Here is a 15,491-nt window from a genome sequence, read left to right as displayed (position 1 = left end):
CCCCCTTTCACTCTGTTTTTTTTTTTTTTCTAAAAAAAGACACTATATCAGCAGCAACCCTGAGCCCAGGAAGCAAGGTTTTAACCCCCCTGTCTGTACTCTGAAGACTTTCAAAAATGTGTTTGATGGAGATAATTTCATGAAAGTTTAGCGGAAGATCCCTCTATTTTATTTTCAGAGTTCATCTACAAGTCACCTGTCACTTATTGCCAGCCACCGCAGACACTGTATGCATATATTCTGGCACACAGACATATAGATATATATATAGTATCATGCTAACCCACCCAGAGCCATTTTTTGGACATTGTCAGGAAGAAAACCAGGGAGACAGGCGTTCTTTGACATCAGCCAAGGTGATTAGAATAGTGTTGCTCTGCTCCCTTTCCGAACCAAACTGACAGGTAATTTCATGTCTGGATATAAACAACATTCGCCAAACTGTATTTCCCCGAACACGTTTGTCCTCCCGATGCTCCTTTCACTGCAGATGATAGCTTAACATCCGGAGTGAATTTAGGAGCAGATGTGGGACTGTTTCTGCTTGTAATGGCGGGATTATTTTCTCGCAGTGAGGACACACTGAGCACAGATGGGGAGGGTATAGCGGGAAGGGCCAGGAAGGAGAATGGAGTTTTAAAAAGGGGGGGGGGGGGGGGGGGGGGGGAGTCTGGTGTATACTGAAAGTCACAGAAGAAGAAATTTGCAAGGTTGAATCTCACACAGAAGCTCCGATGTGGACACCAGGATGTTATTATTGTTATGTTTGGGTATGTGTGCACATCTAATGTCATTCAAAAATGATAACCCACTACACAGAAAACGAGAGAGAGAGAGAAATTCCATATTTGCAAAGCAGCAACATGACTTCATGGGTTTCATTTGTGATCATACTGAAAAAGCATTCTGGGAAAAAAATGAAAAAAATAAAACCACTAAGACTGAGACTGAGACAAAGGGAAGAGACGCTGAGCTGAACTTTGATGAATGTGGGGGCAGATTGAAGGGGTAGAGTGGTTCGGGGAGTTATACTGCTATGGCAGCATTGAGCGGTAGTTTCTTAGGTCATAAGGCAAGAAGAAAGCGATGGCTTTGTCTTACTGTGATAGATCACTGCCTTTTCAATCCACGAAACAGCAAGTTTTCTTCAGCACAAAAAAAGGATAAGGGGTAGGAAAAGCTTGAAAATAGACTGAAAGCCTCAGCAGGAGCGTGAAGAATGATATGTTCATATTTTTATTTTTTGGGTAAATGGCCTGTATTTGTATAGCACTTTTCTAGTCCCTAAGGACCCCAAAGCGCTTTACACTACATTCAGTCACACACACATTCACACACTGGTGATGGCAAGCTACATTGTAGCCACAGCTGCCTTGGGGCACACTGACAGAGGCGAGGCTGCCGGACACTGGCACCACCAGGCCATCTGACTACCACCAGTAGGCAATGGGTGAAGTGTCTTGCCCAAGGACACAACGACCGAGACTGTCGGAGCCGGGGCTCGAACCGGCAACCTTCCGATTACAAGACGAACTGTCAACTCTTGAGCCACAATTGCACCACATCTTAATGTTTTTAAGAAACGTTTAACTATGGTGATCGTTGTTACTTAAATGTACACCAGTCAGGGATAACATTATGACCACCTGCCTAATATTATGTTGGTCCCGGTTTTGCTGCTATAACAGCCATCACATGTTGAGACATGGACTCCACTAGACCCGTGAAGGTGTGCTGTGGTATCTGGCACCTAGATGGTATTGACAGAACCTTTAAGTCCTGTAAGTTGTGAGATGTTGCCTCCATGGATGTTTGTCAAAGAAACATCCACATTGATGGCTCGACCCAAGGTTTCCCAGCAGAACATTGCCCAAAGCATCACACTGCCTCCGCCAGCTAGTACACCCTGGTGTTTTCCAGGTAAACGACGCACATGCACCCAGTTAGCCACATGATGCAAAAGAAAACAGAATTTATCAGACTAGGCCAAGTTTTTCTATTACTCCGTGGTCCAATTCTGATGCTCACATACTCATTGTTGGGGCTTTTTCAGTGCACAGAGGTCAGCATGAGCACCCAGATTGGTCTGCAGCTATGCAGCCCCAAACAAACTGCGATGCTCTGTGTCTATTTTGGCACCTTTCTATCAGAACCAGCATGAACTTTTTCAGTAGTTCGAGCTACAGTAGCTCATTCGTTGAATCGGACCACGCAGGCCATCACTCAGCATTAGTTTACCACTGTTACTTTTGATAGATACTGCACCGCAAACCAGAAACACCTCAGAACAGCTGCAGTGTTGGAGATGCTCTGACCCAGTCATCCGGCTATCACAATTTGGTCAAACTCGCTCAAATTGTTGTGCCTGCCCATTTTCCTCGTTTCTAATACATCAACTTTCTGGAAAAACTTTTCATTTGCTCCCTGATATATTCCATGATAAATGGGATATTTGGAGATAAAGTATCTGAATTTCAGCAGCGGGACCACACCTCCAAGCACACTCTCTCCGGTTCTTATCTATGTATGATCCCCCAGTTTTACCCCACTCTCTCTCCCGTTTTCAATTCTTTCACTTCTATTTAGTACATGGGGATCTGCCAGGCTCGGCTCACTTCACCTTTATCTACTAAAATGCTGTCAAAGCTAAAGTGAGGACGTGGGCCATTATGTTATGCCTGTTTGGTGTATAATGTACTGTATAAGGAGGTTTGAAAGACAGAAATATATTTGTTTGCATTTAGAAGAAATGACATATTTGCAGCATAAAAGGTAACAAAGTATTTTTGTCTGTTTGTGGAGAAATCGCAGCTTCTCCCTCTCTGATGGTCAGTTTGTAAAGTACTACAATCTTATGTTAATTTAAGTGCTCCTGCAGTCAGTCCCCCTTTTCCCCCCCTTCCTATTCTCTGTTTTTCTCCCTGCGTGTCTGTGTTTAGTTGCTGTATTGAAGTACAAGGCTTACTTGTCACTGATGGATTTCACAGACCATCATCACCATCATCATCAGTATGATTTCCAGACCTCAATTTTCCTTCTGTTTGAAGGATCCATTTTTCTCTCAGGGGAAGGAAAAGAAACACGAGCCACTTTTAACATCTTCTTGTCAGTTACAGTGGCCTCACAAAACGGGAACAAAAAAACCACTTAAAATCTGATGTTAAACATTTTTTCTCTTCTTTTTTTTCATTCAGAGTAATTTGTGGTAATTGAAGGAAGGGCTGAAAATTGCTTTTCAGTCATAGTATTTCTGAAAGCACTTTATTACTTAAGTTACTGGAAAAGAACCCGATTTTGTTCCCCTTTTTCTTGACAGATTGTTTTGGCGCTCCGATTTTTGCTTTGCTGTTTCCCAGAATGTGTTTTTGTGTTGACAAATTTCTAGAGACTGAGTTTATGTTGGTTATGTTTTGTGAACTGTGATATGATACTAGAGAGATCCTACTGACTGCAGCCACTAGTACTAAACACACACTCATAACAATGGCACTCATCTGATGAGCAAGTCATTCACAGCCTATCGTGTTGCGCACCTATACTTTTGTTTGACACTCTTCACACTTCCTTAAAAGTGGCAGTGAACTGGAGTATGATGAATTGAATATTGTGTTGTTCAGTCAATAATTCCATCAGCTTTCAAAGATGAGATCACGGTTAAGATGGTGAATTGCCTTTGCTGAGCCAAAGAGACACAGAGTGTATTGAGTTGGCCGCTCTCCCTCCTATCATTCAAATTTCTAACTACATGATGGAGTCTGTCACATTGGAGGATTTGACTGCTATGTCAATAATTAATAATGATGAGAGGGAAGCGATGAGCTGTACTTTACTGGAAGTGCAGTAATGCAACTTTTGGTCTGTTAAGTATGCTAACCTTTGTTGTAGCAATCATTATTAACTTCTTTTATTCCCCCTCGCTGCTTTCACTCTACTTTTCAGCCGAGTGTGGGGGGACCATCAAAGACGAGCCTTCCGGTCGTATCCTCTCTCCGGGCTACCCGGCACCATACGAGCACAACCTGCACTGCATGTGGACCATCGAGGCGGCCCCAGGAAGCACTATAAGGTCTGAACAACAGTCCTTGGTTTCTTTTTTTTTTTAATTTTTATTTTTGCTCTCAGTCTAGTTTTCTGATTACATTGTTTTTTACAGGCTTTCGTTCAATCTACCACCTTTCAATATACTTCCAATTTAGCCCAGCCCCCTTTTGCAGTGGTATTCATCACTTTCACAGGCTGCTGTGTAATCAATCTTCAGTGAGCTACTGTTGGCCAACAGCTGAGTTACAACTGGTTGAAAGGAAATGCGTCCTCTGAGTCTAAAGATGTCAGACTACAAAAAAAAAGCAAGTCAAGCGCTCTGAGTTTTTGAGAGATCTTGCAGGTTGTATTGGTTTTGATACATTCCTTGTTTGACACTTTTGATCAATAGAAACTTAAGTTTATATTCAGTATTTTCATCGTTTCACCCCCTGGTGTTGTCAGTCTGTTAATGAAACTATTTGCTCTTCTTTACCTCGCCTCACCTCGTCTTACCTCCATAATTCAATACGTAGCCATTACTCTTGCCCTTGGAGGAAGGAAAAACACTTTCAGGCTTCTGTGTGTTTGTTTAATCACTCAATTTGTGTTCTTATAAATGTAAGATTGCGCAAGAGTTTACTGAGTTCTTTTGAGCCTGCAGTGTCACAACAAAACATTTTACACATGATGAGGTCATTAGGATGTTAAAGCCATGGTCATGGTAAAAAGAAAGTGCATTTTCTATAAATTCTAAGGTTTTATATCTCAGGGTAAAAAAATAATCTGGTCCTTGCCAAGTCTTAAAATTGTATATACACACATATATGTTTGTGTGTGTGTGTGTGTGTGTGTGTGTGTGTGTGTGTGTGTGTGTGTGTGTGTGTGTGTGTGTGTATTATATACATACATACAATGGTATAGATATATTGAATGGTATAGAAATTTATCATTTATTCAGAATAGCACTGGATAACTGGATCAGTGTGCTGTGATGGAGCATCAATTAAATCTGATAAAATAATCGTGTAAGCCTCATGGCACAGTGTACTTCAGCCTCTGGGAGAATCCCCTAAATCCATAGGTACACAATAAAAAGGTTCAAGTGGGAGATCTATGATCTCTTATCACTAATTGGATAAACTTCCACTACAAGATCTCATACTAATCCTAATAATGTATATCATGCCTAATGCATCTTTATATATGCACTACACTGTTATTTGATGTGTGCCTCTGTATTCCAGTATACTTGAACTGACATAAATCATAACTGATGAGGAGTAATATCTAGTCACAAATATAGACAACAACACTCACCCAAACACAACAGCAGAGGTTTTGCCGTAGTGTTAATCCTTTTAATGCGTCACTTTTAATCGTGCCACTCTTCCTTGTTTCAGGACTTCTGTGTTTTTGTTTGGTTAGTGTCTGATTCATATCTATTTTCCATCCCAAACAATGCAAACATGTCTTTAAAAAGACATGTTCGGCATGTCGTCATCGTAGATTTGTGTATGCGTGAATGCCGCTGCATATCTTGAACATCTGACATTCCCAGGTCCCTCATGATTGCTAGTTTAGGTTCATTAGTGTCGTCCCTTCCTCTGGCTCCCTGGCATTCCTCTAGAAGGTATGCTCTGGCTCATGTCTTTGATCCTACGCATGAAATTCATTATTGAGAGGAATTTGCAATGCATTAGCCCAGGGATTCCTTGTGTATCATGTGGTGTAGCTGAAGGTAGCACACTAATCAAACTGTACTGAGTATGTGTGAGAGACCAGAAGTTGTGCTGAGTGATCGCTTACATATATACAGCCTAGAGACAAGGTTACCTGGGGACATTGATGGAATTAAAATATAGGTAGGAAGCAAAGAGTGGATTATAGGCATGAAGAGATAATAACAAGATCAAATGAACTGCGATGATAAGGGAGGCAATGAGCCATTTTACTGAGGTAACATTCAGTGGTTACTGCTGCAGACCACATAGTAAACTTAACAACGAAGCTGTAAATGTTCATCTTAAACACAGTGTTCAGTAAGAAAACATATACTCTAATTTGTATTTATGATATTGAACTTGGTTTTAACTGTTCGCAAGGCATCAGTGCTATAATTGGAATAAAGGATAAATCTGAGAAGAAAATAAATGTGGTCAGCCTCATCCCCCTGCATCAAGTATTGCAGTTCTGTCAATTCAATTCAATTCAGTTGAATTCAGTCTTATTTACAGCATCACATCACAACAACGGTCACCTCTAGGCACTTTGTATTATAAGGTAAAGACCCTACAATAATACAGAAAAAAAAAACAATCAGGCAAGCTGCTATGAGCAAGCATTTGGTGACAGTGGGGAGGAAAAACTCCCTTTTAACGGGGAGAATCTTCCGACATACTCAGACTCGGAGAAGGGCAGCCATCTGTCGATTCCAGTTGGGGTTGATGGGAGGAAGACAGGACAAAAGATATGTTGTGGAGATTAGTAATAACTCATGATTAAATGCAGAGTGGTGTATACACACAAAGAGTGAAAAGTGGTGAAAAAAGAAGAAACAGTAAATCATGGCAAACCCCCAGCAGTCGATGCCTATTGCAACATAACTAAGGGAAGGTTCAGTCTCACCTGATCCAGCCCTAACTATAAGCTTTATCAAAAAGGAACGTTTGAAGCCTAATCTTAAAAGTAGGGGTGTCCTAACCTTTACACAGAAGAGGGTCTGAAAGGTCTGTCTCCTACTTTTAAATACCCGAGGAACCACAAGCAAGCCTGCAGTCTGAGAGCAAAGTGCTCTGTTGGGGTGACATGGTACTGATTTCACAACATGTATGTGAGCAGAAGGATTTGGCGTCAGTGATAACACAAGCTATTATTTGGTGTTGGTGCACCAACCTCTGCACTGCTGGAGACAAAAAGATAAGTCTTCTTAGTCAATAATGCTCTTTCACGGTGTAACCATGACACTTACCCACTTTACAAGCATCCATATGTGAGTTTAGAGTGACAAACCTGTCACCTCACCATTACCATAAACTCACCACATCAAGGCATCAATACCAAAGGACACTTTGCGCTTGTCTATAAGATGCCAGAATGATGACGAAATGGGAATGATAACAGGCTGGGTACCATGAGGTGGGTTTTTTTTTTTTTTTTTTGGGGGGGGGGGGGGGGGGGGGTCTTCAGCCTCTGCTTTTATCTCACTGATTCATTTTCCAATGTCTTTCATACCTTTTCCTGCCTAAGAATAATTGCAACCTTACTTTCTTCTGCATGATAACACTGCTTACATGCTATTACATCATGTGCCTCACAGTAAATGAACTGGACAAAGATCGCCGTGACCGCAGAGTTTTTCAGGTGTCCAGCCGGCGAAGAGATGCCGACCGCACTGTCTCGTTTGTTCCGTCTTTTTTAAAGCCTGCTGTATAAATGCGTCTCCATCCTGATGAATGATCCCACAGGGACAGTCCCACAGAGGCCACATTTACACTTATTGATGAGGTTAGCTTTCACTGTGACATTTGCTTTATACACACGCTCTCAATTAGTTTTAAAAAAAGAGTTGCAGGAGTGTGTTTGCTCTACATCTCTTTTCTTTGTCATTCCCTTCACACCACACATATCCATACACATCCGCACATACTTACTTATTTATCATCTTCATGCACGCATGCACCTACTCTGAAGACTCCCCACAGGACTTTTGATTGCAGCTAGACTGTTTTGTATTCATATGAGAGATTCTCGACACTCTCTATTTCTATCATATGAATACAAAATAGTTAAGGAAGAATCAAAAGAGACCTAAGAAATCTCTTCCATCCTTCTCTTCTCCATCTCGTCTCCTCGCGGCGATTCCTCTGACACTTGATTGAACCATTTTATCTTGCTAAGAGGGGACTGAGTGTAAAAGGAGACCCCTCACCGTAAACTTCAAAACATGGTTCTCTGTGATTCCACAAAACGTTAACTGCACGCAGAGATCCAAATTTCCTTTTCCTTAGCGAGATAAACTGTAATACCCACTTTTCTCAATATGTTGCTTCATTCATCTTTCTTGTACCTCACTCCCGCCCCAACCCCCGCAAAGTACTTGAGTTAAGTGGGGAGGCTTGCTTCCTAGTTGGAAAGTAACATTTGTCTTCCTGGTCCTGGTCCCTCTGAAAAAAAAAAAATCAGGGAATAGTCAAAGAAAAATGCCTGCCAGGAGGATTGGTTCTTTAAAAGACGAGTACATTCTCAATGGTCTTGCACGTGTTCTTCTGAGAGCTCTAATGTCAGCATGTGTTCTTACAATCGTCCTGCAGGACTCTTACTCTCTTTCTGTATTCTAGATGTCACTCTCTTCGCATCCCTCACATGTGAGTGTTCATTCCTGACTCAGAAAAAAAGATGCGGTATTCAGATGCTCTATAAAAGAAACCAGTTATCCCGACATGCACCCCAACGTCCATCCTATCAATTCAACTGCTCATCCTTACATCCAGAGCTTCCTTTGCTTGCCATCAACTTCTTATTCTCCTGCTAGTATTCTCTTCTTCCAGCAACCCAGCAATGATTAACATTGATCGTGTGTTTGCTCCTTGTTTCATTACACCTCTGTCTTTCCACACACCATTCCTTCTTTTATTTAACACACACATCTGGAAATCGAGAACAATGCTATTAAACAGCTTGGTTGACTTAAGGCATGAGATTCTTCTACACGTGAGTTGGTCCAACACGTGACTTGTGCTTGATTCTGACATTCTGGATTAGGCAAATCCCCCACTCCCAAAAAAACCATTATGCTCAAGCACAAAATCAATATTGTCTCAGTACACACACACAAGAACAAGAAGGCAGATGCCCATACATATATTTGAAGAAAAAATATTTTTTTGGTTTTATTCATTTATTCAATCTGGCAAATTCAGTGAAACATTTCAGCATCTCCTGTCTAAAGTATGGGGAGGTGGAGCGTAAGTGGATCATAGTACCTGAGGGTTTCATAACAGCATTTGCATAACAAGCATCTAACTGCCAGAGGCACGTACATGACCAGGATGGAGACCTTTGAACACAGTCTTTGTTTGCTTAAAGTGAAGGGAATAGTCAGCATGCGGAATATTAGCAGAGCAACACTCGAACTACTACAAATATAATGACGCTTAGGGTCATGTGAGAAATGCTTCAGTAGATCATCGCAATTGTGGCATGTGCAAAAGGTTTGCTTACTTACACCTGTGAGCTGTCAAGGAGAGTCGCTTTCTTGTGCTGCTGCACTTCAGAGTCAATTGTCCTGCTCAAGTGCTCTTCAGCAGGAGTTGATTTAAAAAAAAAGGTCACACTTACACCCACGTTTTGATTCAAACCACTGAAAGTTTGAGATCTGTTTCGTCAGACTTTTGTTTGCAGTGGCAGCAGCCTAAAGAGGTCTTTTTTTTCTTCCTTCTTTTTTTGTTTAGCGTTAATAAAAATGTAAAGGTTTGACTCTAACAGAAACAGAAAGATTAGCAGGGAAATGAATACCATGAGAAGGAATGATATTTATTCCAGTTTCTTATCATAGGAAAGGTTGTGTTGTGAATGTGATGCCATACCAATATTTATTCATGTGTGGTGCTAAGCCCAAAAGTTCTGATGAAGGTCACAAACAAAAAGAAGCTCATAACTAGGATTTGCCAGTGAAAAATCCTTGTGCAACTTTACTTTTCACTATTCAGCATTGAGGCATATTATGATCCTTTAGCAGATTCTGAGAAAAATCTCAGAAATTCTATCGCTAAAGTTTATAACTTTAGTGATAGATTAGAGTGGTACATTTAGGAGAAGAAACTCACAATTTTCTAAGAGCCATGCCAACAATAAGTGTTTTTACCATTAGCAGACAGTGGTGTAAAAATAAGTGACATGTGCATCAGGATTTATAGCATTTTAATCCGAGAGTATTATATCACATTACTCACAAAGGCTCCAGTGCGCCTGATAAATGTAGCAGGTTTACGTCCGTGTGTTCGTATCTGTGTAAAAAGCATCAAAGCTTATGTAAGACTATGTAATGCTGCGTGTCCTTTAAAATAGCTATCGGTGTTCATTTATGTGAGTATTTACTGGTCCGCCTGTCTGCACATGTTTGTTTTATGTGCACTTCTTTCACAAGCATTGCGACAGCACTTGTCAAGTAGGTTACGTACAGTATCCACACACACACACACAGACACACACGGCACATTGTGCGGGTAGCCTCTGGCTGCTGCTCACACATCAGACAGTATGGGAATCGGAGTCTGACACCAATTATGCAGAAACGGTGGGAACTTGTTGCTAAACCCGACATATCAGTGGGTTGCTGTTTCTCCTCTGCATCATCTATACCTCAAGGCTCTGTGTGGGTCTGTGTGTAAAGCCATGAGAATAGTAAAAGCACATGAAGTACCATGATCCCCAGCATTCACAGGATACTGGGAAACAGATTACCATTCAAGTCACAGATTTTTTTTTTCTTTAAAAAGTGAGCACTGGTAAAATTTATAGAAATTTAAAGCTCGCGTAAGATTCTTCACAAAACAGAAATATACACACCTCTACAAATTGTTTTCTTTAAAACAAATGAACTTAAGTGCAGCATAAGCATTATATTCCAATAACTTTAACTTCAGAATGCAGCTGTTTGCTTTGCATTAATGCTATAATTATTGAAACATGGGGGAAAGTGTCAGGAATTTGCCTCGGTCCAAAATGTTTGTTAGAGAATTAGCATAAAGTTGTTTTTTCTGGTGGATTTTCAAGTTAATTTCCCGCTAAAGTTTTGCACCACCATTTAGTATTTTCTGACATTTTTGCACCATAACTTATATCCACACACAAACAAACACAAACGGCACATGTGCGGGTAGCCTCTGGCCTGTGCACATCCGAGCTCTTATTGAAGGTGTATCGGTGAATTTGTATAAGTAGTGCGCTTGAAGCAACATTAGAGACTGTGTTTCTATTGCTGCAGCGCATTAGAAGACAAATAAACTGTGCGATAAATGCTTTTATTCTGTGTCAGCACAACAGTTTAGCACATCCTCATTACTTTATAGTCACCTATTTTGAAGGCTTGCCAGACAGCAGTGTGTTTCAGAGCGAGAGAAGAAAAAATCAAAGCAACAATTTAAATGATCATAAATACACGTTTGAGTCTCTCTTGCAGGGTAAAGCTGCAAAGTCAACAAATGCCATCTGATCTAGCTTGCACTACTTTGTGCCCTTTTACTCCTCCACAGATTGTCCAAAATCTAACATACACGCAGTCACTGCAAACTATGCGTCATTATGAATCACGGCACAGTCGAGGCTACCGCACTTACAAACAGGCACAAACGTACCGCACGCTATAGTGCTTTTCACATCCATCGGACCACCAGCTGGCTGACAGCTGTCTAAGCCAAAGTGAAGGGTAGATATTTTGACAGCATCATCTTTCTGATGTCTAGACTGAAACTATTAAATGCTGTGGCAGATGTATCTGTTTGACTGACATTGTGGAACATCCCTTGAATGCTCTGGATCCGGCGTCAGTGATTCATTTTAAAAAGTTATTTGTTTCCCTCGTTTACACTTGACCTTAACTGTGTTTTTGTCTTTCCTCTATTGTCATTGCCTCCTTTAATCACATTAGCTGTTGTAATTTGATTCTTTAACATATACGGTTTGAGGTAATCCGTTTATTTCTCCTGGTCGTCTTCAGACGCATCATTGCATTTTAGAAAATGCGGACGTTATACCTGTTGCTTTATCATAGGGGTAATTTTTTCTTAATATGTATTGAAAAACAATTGCAGTCCTTTCTTGTCTTCCCTCCATCAGAAGGACATGTGGGTTGTAACATATAAGGGTTTTCTTCTTCTTTTTTTCAGAGGTGTTTTGTGTATTTTTTTTGTCTGAGGTTGCTTTCCATTAATTTCATCACAAAGACTCATCCATCAACTGTCAGTGCCTCTGAAGTCTGTTTTTTTTTGTTTGTTTGTTTTTTTGGGTTTTTGTTTTTCAGTCTTCATTTCCTGGTTTTCCACACGGAAGAGGTCCATGATGTGCTTCGGATCTGGGATGGGCCCCAGGATGGAGGTGTCCTGCTGAGGGAGCTAAGTGGCTCAGTGCTGCCCCAAGACGTCCACAGCACCTTTAACACTATCAACCTGCAGTTCACCACAGACTTCTTCACCAGCAAACAAGGCTTCGCTCTTCAGTTTTCTGGTGAGAGAGAGAGAGGGGGGGGGGGGGAAGGATGATAGGAAGTGATGGGAAAGTTAAATGAACATGACTGGGTGGGACCAGTTTCAGCTCTCACACATTTCACTGCAGGAGATGACAATAATACCCTCTTTTCATCTTCTAATCGTGCGCCATTAAATACTCTTTCACTCACTGAGCCTTTCTTTGATCCTTCAGTGTCTACTGCAACCTCCTGCAATGACCCAGGCATGCCTACTAATGGGACCCGCGGTGGCGACAGCAGGGAACCCGGAGACCATGTGGTGTTCCAGTGTGATCCGGGTTACATCCTGCAGGGGGCCAACAGGATCACCTGCACTGAAATCAATGGTCGCTTCTTCTGGCAGCCAGACCCTCCTACATGCACAGGTACTCTACAACATAACCCCATCCGTATTACGAAAGCCTGTATGGATGAGGATCACAGCTTTACTACTGCTGTGCAAGTGCTAAGACTGAGGCTCCTCGTATTTTATTATAGTCGTATTATTTCCTGCCGCCTGCCTAATACAGTCTACTGTATATCTCCTCTTACTGGCCTGACTTTTGTAGAACAGGTAGAGAATACAGATTCCTAACTCGATTACTTAACAGACTCCTTAAGTGAATCTTAAGTGGCAAACCTGATTGCCATGTTCCCTCGACATTTACTGAAGTCACTGCGGCAGACAGAGAGATCTGATTATCCTGTTCCTCAATAACAACACAGACCTCTCAGTCAGACCTACACTCTTTGTACAGTCTTTGTGTTAATATATTATCGCACGTGGTTCTCTGCTAAACAGTGTGAAGTCATTAACAATAGCAATTAAGAGCTTGTGATTAGCTGCCTTATTTAATTAGCACTTAGCTTAATTAGATCATTTTTGGCGAACAATCGGACACTTCTGACACAGGTGAGAATGAGGTAAGAGAACATCTGTGTGCATTAGCTAGGTTTCAGTTAGATCAATCAACTGCTGCTCCAACGTCCTGTGGGGAAGCTGCACAGCACATGGAGTACGAGCTGAGGTTCTTACAGCTATGTAGCTGTGTTGTTTTAGGGCAATTTTTGACCAGTAAGTTTTTCGTTTGTTTTTCAAATTGATTTTCATTATAAGTTGTCACTTTGCTTGTGCAAAACATTAGAAAAATAAAAATTTAAAGTTAGCAGTTTGTCAGATTCCAAAGCGTAGGGACACTTGGTGATCAGACACAATCCCAACACTCACTGATAAGTATTTATTTTGAGAACAACAAACTCTTTTTGGCTATAATCAGCCATCAGCACAATCGCAGGGAAAAAAACATTATATAGATCCAGGCTATCAAAGTCCAAAAGGCTTAAAGAAGATTTACTGTTGAGTTGTTTCCTGCAGGCTATTTTAACTACTTAATAGGACTTCTGATTCATCCTTCTTCCAGCTTAAACATTGCATATTTTCCTCACTTATATAAACTCTTTTTGTTTGACAGCATCATGTAGTTGTAATCTATATATAGTTTATTTGAGGTTCACTTGCAGTATACACCATACAATTGTGTGTCCTCTGTTTTGATCATATTTGTTGTTTATTTGTTTTTAACTGGGATGATGGAGGCTCATACTAGAAATGTGTTGGTCTTACCCAACAATAAATGCTAAGAAGAACACTTATCAGTGAGTTCTCAAACAAAATGAAACACACATCTATGCAATGAAAAATAAAAGATTCCAGCATCTTAAGATGAACTGAGATCAGCTCTGTTGTTTGATAGCAGTTCAGTTGCTGTCCAGATGCCACTGCTGTTTGCTCCTCGACTGCAGTGAACTGTAATAGATTTCTTCCTTGTCATAGCTCCATGTGGCGGGAACCTGACAGGTCCTAGTGGGCTGATTCTGTCTCCAGACTATCCTGAACCGTATCCTCACGGACGAGAGTGTGACTGGACAGTTACTGTCACACAGGACTATGTCATCTCTCTGACCTTCAACCAGTAAGCATTCAGTAGAAAAGAAAAAGGAAAAAATGTCAACGCATATGTTTTGACTTTTCAACAGAGGGGGGGATTTATGCTTCAGTTGATCTTTTAACCTTTTCCACTTTTCACATTTTATTTTCAAAGTCATCCTAGTAAAGCTATGTTACCTTACTCGCAGCCTATCTAAGCAGCAGTTATGTGATTATATTTTTAATGTTATTCTCTTTAACCAGGTTCAGCTTGGAGCCAAGTTATGACTTTTTGCACATCTATGATGGACCGGACTCCCTCAGCCCCTTGTTGGGTAGCTTTTATGGCACAGATGTTCCCGATCGCATTGAGAGCAGCTCCAACACGCTCTTCTTGGCTTTCCGCAGCGACGCCTCTCTCAGCAGCAATGGATTTGTGCTGCAGTACACAGGTACATGTCTTTTCTTAAAGCAATGCAGTATTTGGTTAATTGGATAAAAAACAGTGACGCTGGGAGAAAGAGTTTTTTTGTCTTTTTTGCATTTCCATTAGAATTAAAGTGTTCATTTTGGCTTCTTTTTTTCCACATCCAGCATCTTATAATTGTGAACAAAACAGCAGATTTCAAGAAGGTTGCGCAGCTTTATCCCACATTTTAAAATTCTTCCTCTGGCACAGAGAGAGTGCATTTACCCTCTGCTGCTTATCGACCTTGCAGATTGTTTCTTTTTAACTTTCCCTTCAGTGTAGTCCAGAGCGGATACGATTACCAGTGTGAAAACATTCTCCAGTGAAAGAATGGGTTGTCTGCGCTGCAGCATCCTGATCGCAACCTCCCTGTTTCTGCTATGGCCTGATTGGGTGTCATTATTAACGTGCGCCTCCTAGCAGGAATTCTGAAAACAAACAACTGTCGGCTCGTGATCAGTGCAGCTGCACTAAGGGCCTCTGATAGACTGGAGCAAACAGCATTTTGTTGTCTCATGTCTAAGCACGGTTGACCGCAGCACATTGTTCAGGGGACCCAAATGTATCTGTTCACGAGTGGTCACAGAGGGCCACTTGGTTTAAGGATTGTGTTGCACATCTGTTTGTTCTGCATTTTTGTTTCAGCCTTGTAGGGGACTACCTCACTTCCTAGCAAATACACAGATGCTGAGGAAGCTCTAAATTAGACACAGCATCTATGTTAGGGGCTTTGCTTGAGAGAGCAGTGTTAAATCTTCCTAAGTCTCCCTACCTCAATTAGAGTTGTTTAAGGTATCAGACACTTAACCAATTCCACATTGACCCCAAAGCTTCCCGTTTCTTGGCTC

General features: G+C 41.2%; 1 protein-coding gene across 3 annotated transcripts in view; it reads left to right on the top strand.

Moving 5' to 3' along the window:
* csmd2 (CUB and Sushi multiple domains 2) overlaps positions 1–15,491 on the top strand; it is a 288,003-nt gene that overhangs the window by 186,479 nt on the left and 86,033 nt on the right. For all 3 annotated transcript variants that reach the window (XM_085261294.1, XM_085261295.1, XM_085261293.1), the window contains 5 exons: positions 3,940–4,066; positions 12,044–12,246; positions 12,442–12,633; positions 14,082–14,220; positions 14,439–14,626. In XM_085261294.1, the coding sequence (XP_085117420.1) occupies positions 3,940–4,066; positions 12,044–12,246; positions 12,442–12,633; positions 14,082–14,220; positions 14,439–14,626 (849 nt within the window). The remainder of the gene's footprint in view (positions 1–3,939; positions 4,067–12,043; positions 12,247–12,441; positions 12,634–14,081; positions 14,221–14,438; positions 14,627–15,491) is intronic.

The sequence above is a fragment of the Mchenga conophoros genome, linkage group LG22 (assembly GCF_057382185.1).
Source record: "Mchenga conophoros isolate Kocher_MC1m ecotype Shallow Benthic linkage group LG22, M_conophoros_male_GT1.1, whole genome shotgun sequence".
Lineage (NCBI taxonomy): Eukaryota > Metazoa > Chordata > Actinopteri > Cichliformes > Cichlidae > Mchenga > Mchenga conophoros.
The sequence above is the reverse complement of the archived record's forward strand: the minus strand, read 5'-3'. Positions and strand labels throughout refer to the sequence as shown.